We start from the raw sequence: 22,217 nt of genomic DNA on the forward strand, positions 1-22,217 counted from the left end.
TACAATAATGACTAACCATTGTCTTTAGAGTTGGAATTTTGCTCAATTTTTTTTTTTGCCAGTTACAAATGAAATCTATGACAAGCCACGCAAGCCATGCTGCCCTGTAAACCGCCCTGAGTCCTTCGGGAATAGGGCGGTATAAAAATTTAAATAAATAAATAAATAAATACATCTTTATATGAAAAGCAAGTAATTTAGTTACCAATCCTAAAACATATGTTTTGAATCTCCAAAGGGAGATTTCTCAGCAAAGCAATCCTAGCTCAGGCTCTCTAGCTATAAACAAGGAACAAGGAGCAATTTAACCTTCATCAGTGACACAGTTTACAGCTTATGGTTTGGCACTCTTAATACGGATAGAGAGCTCCTCAAGGGTTCCAGACTGGCTCACAACTTGTGGTCATAAGAAGAAACAATTGGCTCAATAAGTGTCCAATTTCAAGCTAGAGATAATACCAGGCTTGCTTCCTAACAGCAACCCCTAGTGGTCAAAAGGCAAATTTCCCTGAAGTCCCTAACCACACAGCAGGTGCCCCTAGTGGTCAAAGGGCAAACTTCCCTGAAGTCTCTGACCCCACAGAATGCGCCCCCTGGTGGTCAAAGAGTGAAGTTCATCAAATTAGTCAAAAATACCTAGGAAATTTTCTGCATCTATCCTAGCCATGGCAGAGTGTCCCATTGATCCAGAAGAGCTGGTTCAACCAGACAACCCTGATTTGCACCAAGAAGTTGTAAGACCCAAGCGTACAATAAAACCAACCCAGAACCTCATAGAAAACTATGAGGCAACTAAGGATGAACTCTCCAATGAATTGTCAGAGAAATGGGACAGAACGGAATAATGCATCTCAATTTTGCTGAGCCTTAATGGCAATCCTGCTGAATTGAGAGACTATAGATCGCCTATCTGCAGCTTATGAACGTTACCAACGGCAGTATGCAAAATACATAGGTTTTTTTGAGCGACTCTAATGTAGATGATTCCTCAGGAGAATTAAACAAAGTTGAGGATCTGAACTGGCAAAGGGATCTCCTAGTGCAAGATGCAATGAATAAGGCAAAAATCCATATTGCTGACCTGCAAGAGACCAGATCTCATAGGTCTACATCAAGTAGGTGCACAGTACGCTCCGCTAGATCCTCTCGCTCCAGGACTTCAACAAAAAGTAACAAGTTGGCAGAGGCATGTGCACACCTAGAAGCAAAGAAAGTATATGCTTCCTTTGCCAAACAGGAAGCAGAGATGGAAGCACAGGAGAAAGCCCGTCAAGCAGAGTTAGCAGCCAGAATAAAGATTCTGCGAATTGAAGGGGAACAAGCCGTTGCCTTAGCAAAGCTGAAGGTCTATGAACGGGCAGCGAAGGAAGGCACCGATGTAGATTGTTCCATCCCAATTATATATATATCACAAACACATACCCAAACACATATCAGTCTTTACACTACTGCCTTCCAAGAGAGATAACATTAAGCAAAGCACAGAAAATGAATAAAAAATAATAAATAAAATAAAGGCATGAGATAAGAAAAGGAAATGCAGCTAAATATACTTTATACCAGGGGTGTCAAACTCAATTTCATTGAGGGCCGCATCAGCATTGCGGTTGCCCTCAGGGAGCCGGGTGGGCGTGGCCTACTAGGTGGGCATGGCTAAAGTGCGTATGGCCTACTGGGTGGGTGTGGCCAGCTCTACATCATTCACATCAAGGGTGCCCAGTGCTTTTTTGTAAAAGAAAAAGGTGCCGGAACTCACACATGTCATACAACCTGCCTTGCCTACCCTACAAGGTTCCATCCAAAAAAGGTGCCGGAACTCTGTTCTCAGCGTTCTATGAGAAAAAAAGCCCTGAGGGTGCCTATGGGGGCCTGGGCAGGAGTGGGGCAGATCTGAGGGTCTCTGGCAGGAGGAGGGTCTCTGGGCAAGGGCCAAGGCAGTGGGGGCTGTTCCCTCACTGTTTCCAGGATGGCTTTGTGGGCCACATGAAACCACTTCATGGGCCGGATCTGGCCCCCGGGGCCTTGTGTTTGACATGTCTGCTTTATACCAATGCTATTACTATAGTTTTCTATATATTTCTCTTTCAAAACCATCCCTGCCTTCTGCTATATCCATAATTTATGTCATACATTCTTTTTTTTTCCAATTAATCTTCTAATCTCTCTTTTTGGAGGATCTCCATACAACCATGATTGTGTCATTACTCCCCTCCCTCTCATTGATTCACTTTTCCAGTAAGTTAACATATTTATTTATCATATTTATTTATTTTTTTATCTGGCTCTCACTCATTCATCATATATGACCAACCCATCTTAATATAGCTCTTTCATACTAAGAGTCAGGTGACGTAAAATTTTAATAAAATGTTATATTATTGGTCATTCACTTTTGTATTCATTCATCACCCACTCATTCTTGATCTGATTTATTTTGTTTTATTACACACTTTTTAAAGGATTCCATTCTTACTGCATTCAACTTAATTTATACTTGACAACTCAGTTCTACAAAACAAAGTGGCAAAAACATGCTCATATAAACTACCGTTGTTTGTTTGTTTTTACAATCATATAATTTTTGATAGCCATGACATAAAATCCCTTTGCCAATGGTTGTGGCCACTTGTCTGAATCAATAGCTTAGGTTTTGGAGCAGAACGCATTTGATAATCTGAGGTTGGAGAAATCCCTCGTGTACATGCAATTATTACAATTATCGTGACATGAGCTTTCCTAGCAACCATCAGGATCTCAAGCAATGAAATATACAAAAGACAAGAAACATACAAACCATTAGACTGTAGTTCTATTCTCAAGCCTGGTGAATGTCCCTTCTCTGCCATCCCTCCAGCGTTGTGGTTCCTTGCTTGCAGGAATTCTTAAAGCTCTTTACTCATGAAAGTAGGGGGCTTCATGTTTGACAATCTTCTTCATCTTTACACCCTCCAGAGATATCAGTCACAGGATTGGGGGTTGAGGAAGGCTGACTTAAAACTTGGCATTTCATATGAAAATAAAATCTGCAAACAGTAGCCATCTTCGCCTTCACTAACTTCTATAACCTTTTAAGTGTTTATTTTTGCAGAAGTCATATTATCCTAGGATGTATGTGGACATTTTGAGATCCTGTACCATTATTAACGTGGTGGCTCAGTGGGTTAGGACGCTGAGCTTGTTGATCAGAAGGTCGGCAGTTTGGCGGGTCAAATCCCGAGTGCCGCGTAACAGAGTGAGTGCCTGTTACTTGTCCCAGCTTCTGCCAACCTAGCAGTTCGAAAGCACGTAAAAAATGCAAGTAGAAAAATAGGGACCACTACAGTGAGAAAGGTAACAGCGTTCCGTGCGCCTTTGGCGTCTAGTCATGCCGGCCACATGACCACGGAGACATCCTCGGACAAGTGCTGGCTCTTCGGCTTTGAAATGGAGATGAGCACCGGCCCCTAGAGTCGGAAACGACTAGCACGCATGTGCGGGGGAACCTTTACCTTTACCTTACCATTTTTAACAACAATGATGCACACTATTTTAGTTTCTTTTATTTTTTAAAAAATAAAGCTATTTCAGTTTAATATCTGACTTTGTAGTACTTTGTACACTTTGTAGTACGTGTTTTCTCTGCTGTTCTAGTTCTTATAAGCAGCCTCATGTCAAGACAGATATCAAGACATTAATATATTAAGCCAAAAGCAATAAAGCTCAGACTTTAAAAGTTAAATACAAATAGCCACTAATTTGGATTATGAAATCCTGAGGAATCAACAGATGCCATTACTATAATGAAAAGCTTGGAAATATGTTGCTAGAGATGTGTTCTAGCACATACAGAACATCGTGTCCCAGACAATGTATTTCTGAAAATGCCAAATCATTTCCAGAACACTCACATCAACTTCATTATAGGAGAAAAAAGAGACGTTTTGAAGTCAGTCCAGTCCAATTTGCACTCTCTCCTATTGGTGAGACTCCAGACATTGCTGAATTGAAATTCCCAGCATCCCCCCAGGATTGTCCTGGTTACAGTAGACATACTGGTCCAATAGTACACAGAGAACTACAGGCTCTCTATCAAAATGAGATTTATTATGAAAATGCTGGGATAATTCTTATATAAGCACTGACAATATTGGCTATCATTATTGCAATCACTGTTCAAATCATTAGTTTGCAGATGTCCAACATGAGGAATCTCTCTTTTCTGAAACTTATTAGCTTGCATTAAACACTCTCCAGGAGATGTATTGTCAATTCAGGCTCAGCTCATGGGTGTTATTCATGCCTGAATATATTTGTAAGGCAATATTTTTTAAATGTTTTACTAAAGAATACTGCAAGTGTAAGAAAGTAAACAAGAGAAAAAACAATAATGAAAAAAATACTACTAGGTTTAAATTAAAAAGAAAAAAGTAAAGTGCATCTCCTCTTCCTTTCCCTTCTATTTCCTCATACACCCATTGTTAAATATTTGAACTTTGTATTTAACACTGGTTCATGAGGAAAATCTAGGTGATCCTTAGGAGTCAAAAATAACTTGATGGCACATAATCAATAAATTATTGTTACAATTAATTGAAGTGTGTGTGTAATAATCGTTACTAGTAGTAGTGTGTAATAATCGTTACTAGTAGTTCTTACTTGAGCCCTAAAACCTGTATTCTACATATATAAAATGGGGCACGTGGCTGAGAAATGCCCTTAGTGTTATAATTGGTGCAGAAGGGTTGTTGACTGAATACAAGGACTGATACAAAATACAATCTCATGAAGATTTTTCTGCACTGTTGGCCAGCTCCCTGCTGTATACAGTAAGGGACTTTATTGACTTTTAAGGCCCTGGCAACCTGAAGGATCTTCTCTCCTGTTGTGCACCTGTCCAGCCTGTAAAGTCTGCAGAAACCCTTTCAAAGAAGCTCCCATTGCCAGAATGTTCCTTATCAGGTCCCTGGTAGAAGGTTGATGGAAAGGTATGGAACTCATTCCTTCAGAAGTTATGTTTAGCCCCTCACTCTCTTAGCAGTGAAAAAGGTCTGCAAAGAACCTTCTCTTTTGCTGAGGTTTTAATTGGTTATTGATTTTAGCATCCATTTCCATTTTTTTAAAAAAAATCTTTCAAGTTTTTAACTTACACTAGCTTTCTTAAGTGCTCATTTGAGTAGAATGATAGGGTATAAATAAATAAAACAAATAAATAAGAAAGAGAAAGCACTTAGATTGTAACAATTTAGATACACAGAAATGTTTTAAAGCAATAAAAGAAGCCTGAAAGCCTGTCTATTTCCACAGCAATCTAACTAAGTTCAGTTTTCTGAAAAAGGGCTTGGTTTCATCCAGCCAAATCAATGCATTTAGAGAACTACAGTATGAAATGCCAAGACAATAGCAGGAAAATGGCAGCATTATTGTTCCTTGAACATTTTAGCTTAGGCCTTTTTATAAAGAAAACTGACTATATTCACTCACATGCTACAAATGTAGCCACACCAGAACACCGTGTAGAACAGTGGTGGCGAACCTATGGCACACGTGCCAGAGGCAGCACTCAGAGCCCTCTCTGTGGGCACGTGGGCCATGCCCCAGAGATGGCAACTGTCCCTCTTCAACCAGTGCCTGCTAACTCGCTGAGGTCCCACGTGCCCAGATGCATCCCGACACGTCTGGTTTCCCTCCGTCCTGTCCCTCCTAGCCTCGCATGCTCTCCTTTTCCCGGGCATGACCCACTGCATCACTTCCTCAGCTGTCAGCCATCCATCCAGCTCAGAGGTGGCTTCTTTAAATTGCTGGTGGTGGGCTGTGGAGACCCAGAGAGCACAGGTCGAGGGGCCAGCAGGCTGTGGCTGCTGATGGACACCATCGGCCCCCATGAGCTCGCTGGCCTCTGTGTGCAGGGTCTGATGGTGTCAGGCAGCAGCCGCCCTGGCCCTTGCCTTGCCCCATGGCACCCCCCCCCCTGCCTCGCCTCACCCCACAGGACAAGCCTCCTGCCTACCGCTCCACCTGCCAGAGACCCCCTGGATCTCCCCCAACCCTGCCCACCTCCCACAGGCGTCCCTCCCCTCGAGCAACATTGAGGTGACCATGCCCACCTTGGCCACACCCATCCAATCTGCCATGACCACCACAGCCACGCCTGCCCAGTGGGCCACGCCCGCCTGGCACCCAGTGATAAATAAGTGGGTTTGGGGTAGCAGTTTAGGCACTTGGTCTCTAAAAGGTTCGCCATCACTGGTGTAGAACATAAGGCCTATGATACTTTCAAACCATACTTGAAACAGAGAGCAGAGTTTTGTCCTGGATAGGGAGTGGGTCTACTGGAAGATGTGTTGTATGGTCTGGTCTCTTTAAATGATACTTACCCTTTTAATTCTGGATGGTCAGGAAATACACCCACTGGTGGACATTGTGAAATCACTTTATAAGTTCCAGAGTTGTTGGATTATTAAAAGCATCATGTCACACACAGTAAAATTATGTTCTCCTGTGCCAAGTGTCTCTATTTTTCTACATAAACCATACACTTAAACAACAACCTTGATACATGATTTTGTGTGAGAGTACTGGTAAGGTTTGCACTCCACAGTTTACAGCACACCTATATGAATGCATCCTGACATTCATTCATTCATTCATTCATTTTGACAAGCCATGAAAATCCTGAAATCAGAGTTGCAATGGCTTCTTTCATCTTACTCTCATGTCAGACTTAGAGACCTTCTCAGCAAATCAAGGTGTCAAATACTTTGTTGTCTAAAAAAATGTTCCACCATCATTGCTACCATCTGCCAAGAAGGGGAACAGCTTACACAGTCAAGGAGTTTGTGTATGTAGGAAGAGACATTCTTATCCACTCTCTCATCTCTGGTACCATCGATTTTACAGGTGAAACTTAAAAAATTAGAATATCGTGCAAAAGTTCATTTATTTCAGTAATGCAACTTAAAAGGGGAAACTAATATATGAGATAGACTCATTACATGCAAAGCAAGATAGTTCAAGCCATGATTTGTCATAATTGTGATGATTATGGCGTACAGCTCATGAAAACCCCAAAGCCACAATCTCAGAAAATTAGAATATTACATGCAATCAATAAAATAAGGAGTCTACATAGAACAATATCGGACCTCTGAAAAGTATAAGCATGCATGTACTCAGTACTTGGTTTGGGCCCCTTTTGCAGCAATTACTGCCTCAATGCGGCATGGCATGGAAGCTATCAGCCTGTGGCATTGCTGAGGTGTTATAGAAAACCAGGATGCTTCAATAGCGGCCTTCAACTCTTCTGCATTGTTCAGTCTCATGTCTCTCATCTTTCTCTTGGCAATGCCCCATAGATTCTCTATGGGGTTCAGGTCAGGTGAGTTTGCTGGCCAATCAAGCACAGTAATCCCACGGTCATTGAACAAGGTTTTGGTGCTTTTGGCAGTCTGGGCAGGTGCCAAGTCCTGCTGGAAAATAAAGTCAGCATCCCCATAAAGCTCGTTTGCGGAAGGAAGCATAAAGTGTTCCAAAATCTCCTGGTAGACGGTTGTGTTGACCCTGGACTTAATGAAGCACAGTGGACCAACACCAGCAGATGACATGGCTCCCCAAATCAACACAGACTGTGGAAACTTCACACTGGACTTCAAGCATGTTGCAGTGTGTGTCTCTCCATTCTTCCTCCAGACTCTCGGTTCTTGGTTTCCAAATGAGATGCAAAAGTTGCTCTCATCAGAAAAGAGGACTTTGGACCACTGAGCAACAAACCAGGTCTGTTTTTCTTTAGCCCAGGTAAGATGGTTCTGACGTTGTTTGTTGTTCAGGAACAGCTTGACAAGAGGAATACGATATTTGAAGCCCATGTCCAGGATCCGTCTATGTGTGGTGGCTCTTGATGCACTGACTCCAGCTTCAGTCCACTCCTTGTGAAAGTCCCCAACACTTTTGAATGGCCTTTTCCTGACAATCCTCTCCAGGCTGTGGTCATCCCTGCTGTTTGTGCACCTTTTTCTTCCACACTTTTCCCTTCCACATAACTTTCTATTAATGTGCTTTGATACAGCACTTTGGGAACATACAACTTCTTTTGCAATTACCTTTTGAGGCTTTCTTTCCTTATGGAGGGTGTCAATTATGGTTTTCTGCACAGCTGTCAGGTCAGCAGTCTTCCCCATGATTGTGATTCCTACTGAACCAGACTGAGAGACCATTTAAAGGCTCAGGAACCCTTTGCAGGTGTTATGGCTTAATTAGCTGATTAGAGTGGGACACTTTGAGCCTAGAATATTGCACCTTTTCACAATATTCTAATTTTCTGAGATTGTGAATTTGGGGTTTTCATGAGCTGTAAGCCATAATCATCAAATTATGACAAATCACGGCTTGAACTATCTTGCTTTGCATGTAATGAGTCTATCTCATATATTAGTTTCCCCTTTTAAGTTGCATTACTGAAATAAATGAACTTTTGCACAATATTCTAATTTTTCGAGTTTCACCTGTATATATGGTTTCATTGCAGAACATGGAATGCCTTTGTCTTGCAAGTAAGCTCTCTTAAGTTGATGGAATACAAAATGCTTAACAGGAGAACAGCAGAGGGCGCTACTACATTCAGAGATGTAAAAATGAAAATCCGATACTGTGAATAGAGGAGTACAAAGCGGCAAAGACTACCGCTGTTCTTGATCAGCTATTCTAATCCTCTTAAGAATTACTACAATGAAAAGGAACAGTTGAACTAATATTCTCTCCAGATGTAAAGGCTGCATTGATTCTATTCCAGCAGGCTTATATATATGAAAACCAGTTTCAACTGTATGACACCTTCTTATGTGGCTGTTCATCCCAACATTCCTCCCATGGTGTCCATTTGTAAGCATGTGGAAGAGACCATTTCAGGAGATACACAGTTTGCATCAGGCATGAACTCTTCTGAAAATCAACAGTTTATAACATTGTGAGTTTTACGCCAAGGATCTTATTGTTTCAGTCCAAATGGAGAGAAAGTAGCATAAAAGCAGTTAGTGGGGCTTTTACATACTTTAATTTACAACCAGTTGGAGAAAATTAGCAACATCATATTAAATTGTGAATAATGTGAACACTTACCGACCACATAATTATCAGTCTCCTTGCAACATAGGCATTAATGATCCAGTAAGTGAACGGAAGAAATGTGATGTAGAAAACTTCCTGGCCCATTGCAGCAGAAATTCTGAACAGGTAGTAGTAGAAATGATTTTTTACAACATAATCTTGTGAACATTCCTACAAGAAAATTTAGTGTGTTAGTACATTTATAAGGGGAATCTCAGATAATATTCACTTTCAGCAATCTTGGTTTTCCAAAAATGTGAAAAATACAAACAAAAATTCCAGTTCTAGCTCTGTTTTAACTAGAAGGAGATTATCAGAGTTTTTCTGATTTTATTACAGCAGCAGGAATTTACTGAATTAATAAGAAGTCATGGAAGTAAGGTAGCATATTTCAATTTCCCTTATGCTATGATGGTATAGGAAAAACAGCAAAATACTTTCTACATTCACTGATATTATTAAGGATACTTCTTGAAAAAAGGAATAAGGAAAATAAGGGGGGGGGAGTTTGTAGGAAATGAAAGAAAGTGTTAAAGAAAGGAAAAGGTTTCTGACAGTAGGTAATGTTTCTTTCCTAAATGACACTTACTTCACCAAAGAAAAGTGGAATAATTTTTCCTCTGTGGAATGTTCTATATTCAGATATTTGCCCAACAAAGTATGTTGAGGTTCTGGAACATTTTAAGAGGTCTTGGAATGAAGGTACCAATGAAAACATTTGAGAATAAGTCCATCATTAAATGGTGGGGGATCTCTCAAAGCCCACTGGATTTGAAGGCAAAGAAATGCAAACAACTGAACAGATTTTGTCATGGGAGCCAGAATGAGACAGATCATGTGCAGGATCATAATCACCACATGCAACAATGAGAATTCCAATGGAAGAATATTAAATTTATTCCAAATATCAGAGAAAACTATTACAAGATGTCTTATTCTTGGAACACCACTCCAATCCTGACTGCTAAAAATGGACAATTCTTTCTCTAAACTTAGCTGGAAATGTAATCAAGAGAGCAGATCTCTTTTTCCATAATTGGTTGCAGTGTTGCAAAGCTCAATTCTGGAAAACGATTTATACTAAAATTTAAAAAAAAAAAATCTTAAAAGCTGAATTCCCATTTCAGCCTCAGTTTTCTTATTAAACCATGTATCCCTTCAAAGTGTACTGAATTAGCATTGCATATGCTAGTTGCTGTAAGATTTTATGCCTTTCACTAAAAAGGTACTTTGTACATGGAAGAATGGCTAACCAAATTTGAGAGTACGCTTCAATGTTTAGAATACATTTCTACCTTAAAAGTACATTTGACATAGAATTCAACTCAAACCATCCACAGATTTCAATTTAATTACATGGATTTGTATCATAGCCATAATTTGGATTTCTCCAGGGGTGGGACCTATACTCCAATTGCACAGGACATTTAATCAGAACAGTTTCTTAATAATGCGGATTGAATGCCTTTTAGTTTATAATTCTACATGGTGTTTTATACTGTGTTGACTGTGATTCTTGAGATAGACTCTTGCTGTAGCTTAGAGCTTAATTGTGATTTTTGGTTTGTAAAAACGGTATAACTCTGCTAACTCTGCTCACTGTCAGGAGTTTGATTTTGACCAAGATTGACTCAGCCTTCCATCCTTCCAGGGTTGGTAAAATGAGGAGCCAGATTGCTGGGGGCAATATTCTGACTCTGTAAACTACTGTACTCTAGTATTGTAAAATATATGAAGTCTAAGAGTGCTACTGCTATTGTATTGCTATAGTACATTCAGTTATTTATATCTAATTAACGAAAATCACAAACTTTATGATACTTTAAAATGTTGTTTATTCACCTATAGTTTAGTTTATATTTGTTAGTTTTTATCCCTTGTTCTCATCTTTTTAACAGTAATCTACATATTTTAATTAAAATTTTAAAAATGAAACTATTTTACAAACAGATGGCGGCGTGGTGGCACAGTGGTTAGAATGCCGCATTACAGACTAACTCTGCCCACAGCCAGGAGTTTGATGCTGACCAGCTCAAGCTTGACTCGGCCTTCCAATCTTCAAAGGTCAGTAAAATGAGGATCCAGACTATTGGGGGCAATATGCTGACTATGTAAGCCACTTAGAGAGGGCTGTAAAGCACTATATAGTGGTATATAGGTCTAAGTGCTAGTGCTAAATGGAACAGTCATAAACAAATCCAAAGGATATGAATTCCTTCAAGGAATCCTAGAAGTAACTCACAAAGTGCTAGGAAGAGGTATTGATTTAGTGGAACTGTCATTAAGGTTGAATACTTCAACATGATAGTCACAATGAAATCTGCATAATGAATTATGATTTGTTTTCTTGAATTATTCAGTGACTTCAAAAATATGACAATGCTAGCAGCATGTCTCTTTGCAGCCAACCTCATAATACAGATGCTGAATGTCTTATTAGAACAAAATCCATAAATAGAAAGGCATCTCAGTTTATCTATAAGACTAACACGTGGATAGTTATCAAAATATACCACTCTTTTCTAAATGGGATTTCTAGGGCATCATTATCTTATGGATAACTAAATAAGGTTCCAGATACCAACATACAACAAAAACAATAACAGATATAGTTAAAACCAATTTTCTCAAGGTTTGCAGGCACCAGTGTTTCTCCCACCCTGTTTTGGATGTTGATGAGCCAACCATCAACAAAAGAAATTTGACTTGTTCAGCGTACAGTCAGGCATGACATATGGTATATAACTGAGATTTGTTTTATTTGACACATGGTGCTATAGTGAAGATTTGTTTACTGTTATATAATTTGTTATATATCTATATACAATTCAAACCGTTAAATGCTTTTGTTTAATCAACTAGTTGATCCTAGAAATATAAAATTACAAAGAAACAATCTTAAATTTCTATTTTTTCATTTGCTTTTATATACCGTAGTTATTTTAAATTCCTTATTGTCTATAGCACAGAAGAGTTCTCACGGCACACTTTTTTCTACTTGTAAAAAAATTCACCCAGTTATATATTAAGCTCTGTTGTTCAAAGGGCGTCAGCAATGACATCCATATAACATAAAGCTAAACAACCAGTAGCAGCAGATTTTCCTCTTATTGTCCACAAGGTTCCCTGATCCACTTAATTTTATTTCTATTATTTCCAACCCAACAGAATGATGACAAATAATAATAATAAGGGATTCAGGACTCTCTGCCTATCCATCAGAAGGGTAAGTCTTTAAAACACAATGAGACCAAATCCTGGTATTGGAGAAGAAACCCAGGGGGAAAAGGTCCAAAAGCAGGTTCCGATCTCCCACTGGGAGGAGTATAAAAAATCCCCATGGAATTGGTGAGCAACTCCAAACTTTCCTGACTTCTCCACTGTAAATCCCTGCTTTCTGACAATGAGACCCAGAATAGATAGTACAAGGCCCCACTGTATGTTTCTTATGTGCGTATACTCAGAAACATACAGAAATGCCATACAACAGGAGATCAAAAACACAAATATATCTGCTCTTTTTTCACATGGAAGAAAATATAGACCGTGCTGTTAAAGAGATGGGAAGCAATCCCAGAAGCCTTGTCCCTCATTGTTATGAGAAGAGAGCCCACTTGACCAGCAAAAAGATATAGCTCAGACATGTCAAACACAAGGCCCGGGGGCCGGATCCGGCCCGCGAAGTGGTTTCATGTGGCCCGCGAAGCCATCCTGGAAACAGTGAGGGAATGGCCCCCACTGCCTTGGCCCTGGCCCCGGTCCCATCTCCTTCTGCCAGAGACCCACAGATCCATCCCACTCCAGCCCAGGCCCCCATAGGCACCCTTGATGCAAACAATGTAGAGCTGACTACGCCCACCCAGTAGGCCATACGCACTCTAGCCACGCCCACCCAGTAGGCCACGCCCACCCTGGCCATACCCACCCGGCCCCTTGAGGGCAACCGCAATGCTGATGCAGCCCTCAATGAAATTGAGTTTGACACCCCTGATATAGCTAGACCAGGTGGAGTGAGAAATAAGGCCAGGGAACTATCTCTCAAGTTGTCCATCTTCTGGTAAATACGAGTTTTGTGATTTCCCCCCATTCCCAGATGGAAGCCAGTTTCTGAAAAGAAATGTGTCAGGCTCTCAATATTCCAGGAAGATTCGTAGATCCTTGGGAACCTCTAGGTAACCTATCATAAGGATCAAATGCAAAGAGCTTCTGCAAATGTCATGAATGGTGAAAAAAATATTTTTATTTCTCCTTTTCTCCTTGTGTTAAAATAAAAGTGCCTTTTATAAACATAAGTACACATTTTCTCAAACAGCAGTCAAAGGGCTATCAAGGCACATGTGCAGCTTTGTAGGAAGCTCACACCGATGCAAAGCAGATTCATATGTTGTCCTTCCAATGACTGAGCTAAGAATCAAACTCCCACTGGCATCATTACTTTGTTAGGACAGTTGACAAGGAATTCTGTAGGTTACCTGCAGTGCATCTGAGATTAGCCAGGCATCTGGCAAGCAATTTCTGAGAATAGGAAGCTAGTTTAGAAGTAGAGCAAATCAATTCTTATGCTCTCAGGACCAAATTAGAGACAAACGTAAGTGTATAAATGCAGCCAGTGTGAATGATAAGCTTCTACTGTGCTTTACTTAAAATTAATCACATGAAAAGCAGGAAAACCTCAGAATTTGGGGCAGGAAAGAAGCTTGCCTTTTCTTGTTAGGACTTTGCCAAAAATGGTCTTTCTTGGAGCTGCTGTTTGCATTGCAGCAGACATTTCCATCAGATTCACAGAGGCTTCATTTGGAATGCAAACAAAAGCTCAATTTTGTCAGGATCATAGTAGGAAAAAAGAGGGAAAATTATTTCCCCTACAATGCTTATACTTATAATCTATTTTTTTCAAGATTGCAATTTACACAAATAAAAAACCACTAATTGCAATTGGCATGCTGCAAAATGTCCACTTTAAGTCCATAGAAATTGCATTTCCAAAGCTGATATCTTAAAACGTTCTATAGCAAATAATTGCCATCAGTTGCATGGTCACAGTGCCATCATGCTGCAAACCACTACATCAGATGATGCCACTAATACTTTGCAATAGATCATTTAAAATGTTATCTTTGGAGAAAAGGAAAGAGACTCGCTCCAAGGGGTTGTGTAAATCAAATGCTGGATATAACAACTGCAAACACTTTCCAAAGAAATCCTCCTCACAGATGTATGAATGGAGATATATGAATGGAGAATGTTGTATGCAGGACATAAAGTACAAATCATGGAAATGATTTCTCCATTCTGCTCTGGCCTGGTCAGTTCTTATATGGATTACAGTGCCAGGTTTTGAGCACCATAGTACAAAATGGATATGACAAATTAGATCAAATTCACTGCAAGGATAGTGAGTGGCTTGGAAACTAAGGCCTATGGGAAATGCTATAAGCCTATGGGCATATTTAGATTACATGAAAATTAAAGAAAAATACGATGACGTTTTCAATTATCTTAGGAAAAAAAAGGAATGGACTTTTTCCTCTGTTGTCCCAGAAGGAAGAGTTGGTATCAGTTGGTTAAAATTATAAGGACTAGTTTGAGGACTGGATGTCAAGAGGAACTTCCTGACTATCCAAGCTGTGAGCCAGTGGAACAGGCTACCACAGGACACAGTGAGTCTGTCTTCATTAGAGGGCTTGTAACAAAGACTGAATGGTCATCTGCCAGAGGACCTTTCACTCAGGATGAGATTAAACCAGATGACTTCTGTGGTCACTTCCAACTTTATTATTCTATGATTTGATTGAAGATAATGATATATTTTTCCCATCCTTCTAGATAGTGATTCACTTTGAATTACTCCAGGTTTTTTTTTAGGGGGGGTTTGTTGTTCTACTTATCATTAGAGTTGTTCAGCCATACTGAACCTTTATTTCTACGAATTTATTTCTGTGCTTTTCTGTGGATATTACTTGGATAGTTTGGCATAACAATCGATGTTGTTTCAAGAAAAACAGTTCACTCTGATGTATGGACGGCTATCTGAAAGAAGAAGAATAGTTGAAGAAAGAGAGCCAGATACTTTACACATTTCCCCATTGATAAAAAAAACAACATGACTAAGTGTATATTAAAAATAAAGACTTAATTTTGTATTTAAAGAGTAATTTGAGCTAATCTCTTCTGTCTTCAAGTTAAGAATAGCTATTCTCTACTATTTCTTTAAACTGTATTATTCTGCTAAATGAATACCATACCTCTATCCCTGATTCAACAGTTCAAATATATGCATATAAATTCAAGTATATGTGAACAGAGAATGCATAATTACATTGTTATTTCCTAGCAATTGTATTCTTTCATAATAATGTTCATTTCAACAATTCATTACAATGTTCAATTCCTCAACATTTCATCACACTTAATTCAACAATTCCTCACCGCTCCTATCATAGTCTTCTTGGTTTCTCTTGAAATTTGTAAACCAACTTGCATACTGTTGGTGCTGCAAAAGCATAAGGAAACCCTTGCTAGAAACAAACAATGGATCATCTATGTTGTTCCAGTGGTTAACTAATGAAAAGTCTAAGTAATATATAGGTTCAAGGGCTTCTTTCCAATGTACTTCCCAATGATGTTCTCTGTTATCTCTATTTAGCAATGCAGAGTCTTGCTTTGATGTAAAGCTTCCTGAAGCTGTTGAGTGAGCCGTCTAAAAGTAAAGCAAAGTGACCATACTGTTTCACCTTGTCTGCCTCTATCAACAGTTCCAGTAGCCAAAAGAAAGTTCTGTACATTGCCAGCACATGCTCAGAAGTTTGTTCTGCCACTACCTTTCAATCTTTAGAATCAACAAGATGTGTGTGTGTGTGTGTGTAGACTATGTCCATGTGTGTGATTTTTCTGGCTGTCTGAACTGCCTTTCAAGGCTTCCAGCTGCATCAAGTAGAATTGTATTGCCTCCTCACCTTGACAAAGATTATTGCATTCCTACCCAGAATGCATTTTATTGACAGACCTAATATACTGTCCCATCACCCAGTTCCATTAAGGTGATGCAATGTGCACCTGGAAAATCAGTGGAGAGGAGCTTTCCTAGGGAATAGGCAGTAAATCTCAACAGAGAGAAGCCCATTTGAAGATATTGTGCAGACATAAACTGGAGAGAGGAGGGGGGGAGGAGGAGGTTCAGGGTAACCACACACAAGAATCTCTCAGGATATATTTAGATTAGAAGATTATAGATTTAGTTTAGCAAGATTCTGTTCATTAGGTGTAAGCAAACAAAGATCTAGGCTCAACTGGATTTTGCAGTGTTGTCTTTGGTCTATGGCACGTGTGGCACACGTGGCATGCAGAACCCTCTCTGTGGGCATGCATGCTGTCGCCCCAGTCCTAAGCCTTCAGTCCTGTCCATGAGCAACCTGCATCAACACCCACACAGGGTAAGGTTGCTGCACCCACCCTCCCTCCCCAAGCGTTTTTTTACTAACCTGCCTTTCAGCTGCATTCCGGCCCTCCCCATGAGCAACATCGAGTTGGCCACGCCCACCCCAGCCACGCCCACCCAGTCTGCCATGATCACCACAGCCACGCCCACCCAACGAGTCATGCCCACCCAATGGGCCATGCCCACCCAATGGGCCACACCCACCCAATGGGCCACACCCACCCAATGGGCCACACCCACCCAGCACCCGATGATACATCATAAGTGGGTTTGGGGTGGCAGTTTGGGCAGTCGGTCTCTAAAAGGTTCTCCATCACTGGTCCAGAGCCTGACAGTCAATAAATTTATCATTCAAAATTTTGTCTAGTTATCCTTTTAAACCAAAGGAATTTATTGCCAACATTTAATGCCAATTCTATACCAATGATTATTGTAAATGCAGTATGTTTTTTTAGGACTCATAGTTATTGTTTCTGCTGCCACTTTCTGCTGTTCAGTTGTTCCTCTTCCTGTTTCAACGTATTACATTTTACGTCCTAGTATGTGGAAGCAAGGATGCCTGGTTAGGTAAGAATGCTATTTAGAAAGGTGTTATGCCACCAGACATTTTCTTTTTTCTTTCCTCATGCTTTCTATTTCCTTTATTCTTTGAATAAATTCCTTATCCCGAAAGACTATAACATGGTGTATGTCTGTGTTTCCACAGGTCACAGTGAAGTCATTGGCTACACAGTAGTTGAATCTACAGATTTAGTCATTCATAATTCTTTTTTATATATAAAATCTGGTTAGGCTTCACTTTTTTGTAGCATCAACTAAAAATTGCATAGGAGGAGGCCTGACCACAACGGAGCCCAATTTTTTTTGGTTGCAGTTTTTCCCCATTTTACAACTTTTCTTGCCACAGTTGTTAAGTGAATCACTGCAATTGTTAAGTTAGTAATACGGTTGTTATGTGAATCTGGCTTTCCTGTTGGCTTTGCTTTTCGGAAGGTGACAAAAGGCCATCACATGACACACACACACACACACACCCGGGTGACATTACAACCATCATAAATATGAGTCAGTTGCCAGGCATTTGAATTTTCATCACATGATCATGGGAATGCATGTCAAAAATAGTCAAAAGTCACTTTTTTTATTGCCGCTGTAATTTTGAACGGTCACTAAATGAACTGTTGTAAGTCGAGGACTACTTGTGAAGGATATTTTTGTTCTAAAGAAGAAAATTAACAATTCAGAAGAAACAATGCTTCAGGACTATTATAGAATAATTCGAGAACCATGCTTAGAGGAAAAAGTCCTTACTGTTCCTACTTATTTGAAATAATGAAAAATAAACCCCTGCTCATATGACTAGGCTCACTGTGAGAAAATGGATGCTATGAATCACACAGTGCAACAGTAAGCTGTACCTTATCATACCTTACTGAGGCTTATGAAATAGCCAAATTTGATCCACAAAATTTCATGAAAGGTTGGTTTGTCATTGCCATGAATTGTGTTATAGTTTAACCATATGGGAGGGGGGAAATATACGCTTACCGATTTTTAACACATACATATCCTTCTTGGGAACACACTAGGGGAGAAAAGAGCTGTGTCAATTGTTAGAAGCATCTCATGTCAAACAGCTGGTTAACATTTATGAACACAAGAAGAAGGATCCAGCATATTTTATGCCTGTTGGCTTCCAATTCGCTCTCCAAACAGCTTTGCTGTTTTTGAATATAGGCTGCTTCAAAACTGGCCACAGCCCATGGTGCCTGCCTGTCTGCATAGCATATGGTACTGGGCACTGACTGGGAAAATTGCCTGAAACACAAAGGCAGAAACATGGGTTCTATGCCTCTTAAGACTTGTATATATAAAAAAAAGAAAATTAGTAAAGTTTAGCAAGAAGGTTATAAAGCAATCAGCATAGGAACAGAAAGGATTCAGTTTAAAATCATGACCTGTCCAAGCTCCTTCAAGAAAGGTTATTAGTGCAATAAACATTTAAAAGTAATTTTGAAATGGACCGGAATTACAATTACAAACCAAGCTGAAAGAAAGATGTTTACAAATACTAGAACTCTTAAAAAAAAACAAAAAAGGACAGGTAAGGAAGATCAAGAAGAACGAACCGAACCAAAGAGAATGAATCAGGAATTAGGAAGCAGCTATATGACTATTTGAAGCTAATATAGATCGTCCTCAACTTACAACAGTTATTTAGTGACCATTCAAAATTACAACGGTATAGAAAAAAGTGACCTATGACCATTTTTCACACGACCATTGCAGCATCACCATGGTCACATGATCAAAATTCACATGATCAAAATATGATGGTTGCAATGTCCTAGAGTCACGTGATCACTTTTTGTGACCTTCTGACAAGCAAAGTTAATGGGGGAACCGGACTCACTTAACAACTGAAGTGATTCACTTAACAACTGTGGCAAGAAAGGTCAAAAAAGAAGGCAGAACTCACTTAACAACTGTCTCACTTAGCAATGGAAATTTTGGGCTCAATTGTGGTTGTAAGTTGAGGACTAGCTGTGACAGAAAATCTTACTGACAAGATTATTTCTCCCATAGATCTTCCAATAAAAAGAAGGTATTATGCTAGCTAGACTGTCAGTCAAGTATCTCCTAACAACCCACATTCCCCTACTTGACAAGTTTCTAGTCTATTGAAGATTCCATCATTCAATTCAGCTGTAAGAAAAAAAGAAGAGAAAATATTTTGGGTTCTCCTGTGAGAGCCAACAATGCAGACCAAATGCTGTCTCAATCTGAAACAAAAGCAATTCAATTGTCCGTGCAGGGAAATACAATGAGAAACACTTTGTTAAGCTACCTAAATGTATAAAAAGTTTATTGGCAAAAGTAGAATAAAGAGAATAAAATGAAGATAGTCATCACAACCGCTAAATTCCAACTAAAATCAATACAGCTTAAATTGGTTAATTATTATCTACTGAAGAAACGCTTGTGTTTCAGCACATGTTAATGGTTCAACATCAAGAGTACAGATGGAAAAAGATATTTTGGGTGTGTTATATGGTTGCCCTTAGGCAGGGCCTCCTTGCTGCTGCTATTACTTCTTCATTTTCCCAACTACTATTTTCTTCCAAGCACTATATAAACCAACTGTTGCTTTGCCAAACCAAACAACATGTTCACAAATATGCTGGATACAGTCAGCAAATCAGAAAATTATGTAGTTGTTGAACCCATCCTAAATAAAGACTTTGACTAGTCTTTAGCAACTATCACACTGTAGTACAATATTATACAGAAGGGTTTTTTTTTAAAAAAAAACAGAAGATAAATTCCATCTGTTTGGGCCTCTCAACATAGGATCAACTTGCTAGATACTTATGGAGAATTGCTGTGTTATATTAAAGCTAAGGTATTTCATAAAGTATGATCACGTCTAGGCTTTCCTCTGGGAGAAAAAGAACAAATTATGGAAATTTTGATGCCAGAAACACCAGGATTAGATGGTATGAGTAATGAAATCACACATTCAGGATATACAGTATGTCACAGGAGAAATGATGGCAAACATTACAGAAAGGGCATAGAGGGACAGTTTCCACTTCATTGTCTTTATCTTCTGTGATCTTTCAGACCAAGTCACTGCAGTAACAGCCCTTCTGCAACTGACCCTGTAGATCTGCTGAGGTCTAATCTAAAAGGCGTTAGATTCCTGGAACTGGGATGCTGTGTACATAGATTAATTCTATAGATCTGGAACATCGAGGGTTCAAATCTGCTTTGTTAAGGAAGTTCAGGGAATGACCTGACATCAATTGTTTCTCTACTAAGTAGTCCTTGATTTATAACCACAACTGAGCCCCAAATTTCAGTTGCTAAGTGAGACAGTTAAATGAATTTTGCCTCATTTTATGACCTTTCTTGCCACAGTCATTAAGTGAATCCCTGCAATTATTAAGTAAGTAACAAAGTTGTTAAGTGAATCTGGCTTCCCCACTGACTTCACTTGTCAGGAGGTCACAAAATGTGATCACATGATCCCAGGACACTGCAGCCATCATCATCATGAACCAGCTGCCAAACATCCAAATTTTGATCATGTGACATGGGGATGCCGCAACAATTGTAAGCGTGAAAAATGGTCATAAGTCACTTGTTTCCAGTGATGTTGTAACTTCAGTCACTAAATGAAATGTTTTAGGTTGAGGATTACCTGCAATTTCAAGGATAATATCTCAGGTGCCCATTGGACCATTCCATACCGAACACACATATTTTTGTTGGTGGAAGAGCATGGTCCACAGACTATAAATAAAAAAAAATAAACTAAGTGCAGATTTGGAAGGACACTAGGTACTAGGTAGGAGTCGGACCCTTCAGGAAAAACAGATGGCGGGGAGAAGAGAAAGGGCGTAACTGAAAGTAAAGAGACTATCTGCTGTTAAAATAATGACTGAGTAAGGAGGATATGCTGGAAGCCAAGGCAAAGGGATTTTAATATATTTTTGAAGATATATTTTAAAATAGCCTTCAGATCTGGGCATTAGGAAAGCTGAGTACTGATACAAGCTTTCTATATTTCCAAACTAGCAAGGTGAAATTATGTAGTATATGTCTATTATCATGAGATGTTACATTGACCTGGAAGAAATTACAACTTAATTACTTAAGGGCAAAGAGATATATGGAGTCCTCGGTACTCTCTGAGCTTGGTTGTTTGCTTAGTTTGTTTGGTTTGTACTCATTACTCACTTGGGTAATGACACCTGCAAGCAAACTAAGCTCAGAGCACCCAGTGCAACCTTTACTGAAAGACATATATTATTTCAAAGGTTACACCTAGCTACTTTTAAATGCAACTAGCCATACAAATTCTAGAATTCACACTCTCCATTGTCATTGCAATCAACCAATCACTACTCTTAAGATAATAGAAACACAAATGAGGTTTTCTCTGTTTATTTCATAACTGGTTACTTTGAAAGCTAATGCAACAAAACTTGAGCCATTCTTAATATAATCTCATTCCAGTGTGGAATGCAAAAGGTGTTTGTTTGAAATACTAGAGAAATAAAAAATAAACTTTAACTGTCTTCATTTTAAAGCATACATGGACAGGTGAATTTAAGAGATGTTCGTATTTCTCAAATGGTTGTAAAGTGATTGACGTCATCAACTAAAAACGCAGTTTCAATACTTGCAAAATTTCCCATCAACGTAACGATGGTATAATTATTTAAATTATAATTTATTACCAAAAGTAGTTAAAAGCCATATCATGCTGCATGTAGTATCAGGAGAAAAAAAACTACCGTATTAACAACTTCTTCATGTATAAATGCATTTATAAATGTAAATATAATAGAAATGAATTATTGTTTTAAATTTTTTATGGTTGTTTTTAATATTGCTTTTTTGTTTTTTAATTGTAAACCACACAGAGTCACAGCAATGAGATGGGAGGTTATATATACAGCTAGTCCTCATCTTGTGACAATTGAGCCAAAATTTCTGTTAAGTGTTTTCCCCCATTTTATGACATTTCTTGCCACAGTTGTCAGGTAAGTTGTCAGAGAAGTAAGCAGTGGGGTACCACAAGGTTACATCTTAGGCCCAGCACTCTTCAATATTTTCATAAATGACTTAGATGAGGAAATTGAAAGGGAACTCATCAAATTTGCAGATGACACCAAATTGACAGAATAGCCGA

At 39.2% G+C, this 22,217-nt stretch overlaps 1 protein-coding gene across 2 annotated transcripts in view; it reads right to left on the reverse strand.

Moving 5' to 3' along the window:
- SGPP2 (sphingosine-1-phosphate phosphatase 2) overlaps positions 1-22,217 on the reverse strand; it is a 43,871-nt gene that overhangs the window by 16,254 nt on the left and 5,400 nt on the right. Inside the window, exon 2 of one of the 2 annotated variants that reach the window (XM_083364439.1) lies at positions 9,091-9,249. The exons of the other annotated variant lie outside the window; for it this stretch is intronic. Coding sequence (XP_083220565.1) covers positions 9,091-9,249 — 159 coding nt within the window. The remainder of the gene's footprint in view (positions 1-9,090; positions 9,250-22,217) is intronic. 2 annotated transcript variants of the gene reach the window in all.

The sequence above is a fragment of the Vipera ursinii genome, assembly GCF_947247035.1.
Source record: "Vipera ursinii genome assembly, chromosome: 5".
NCBI classification, from domain to species: Eukaryota; Metazoa; Chordata; class Lepidosauria; order Squamata; family Viperidae; genus Vipera; species Vipera ursinii.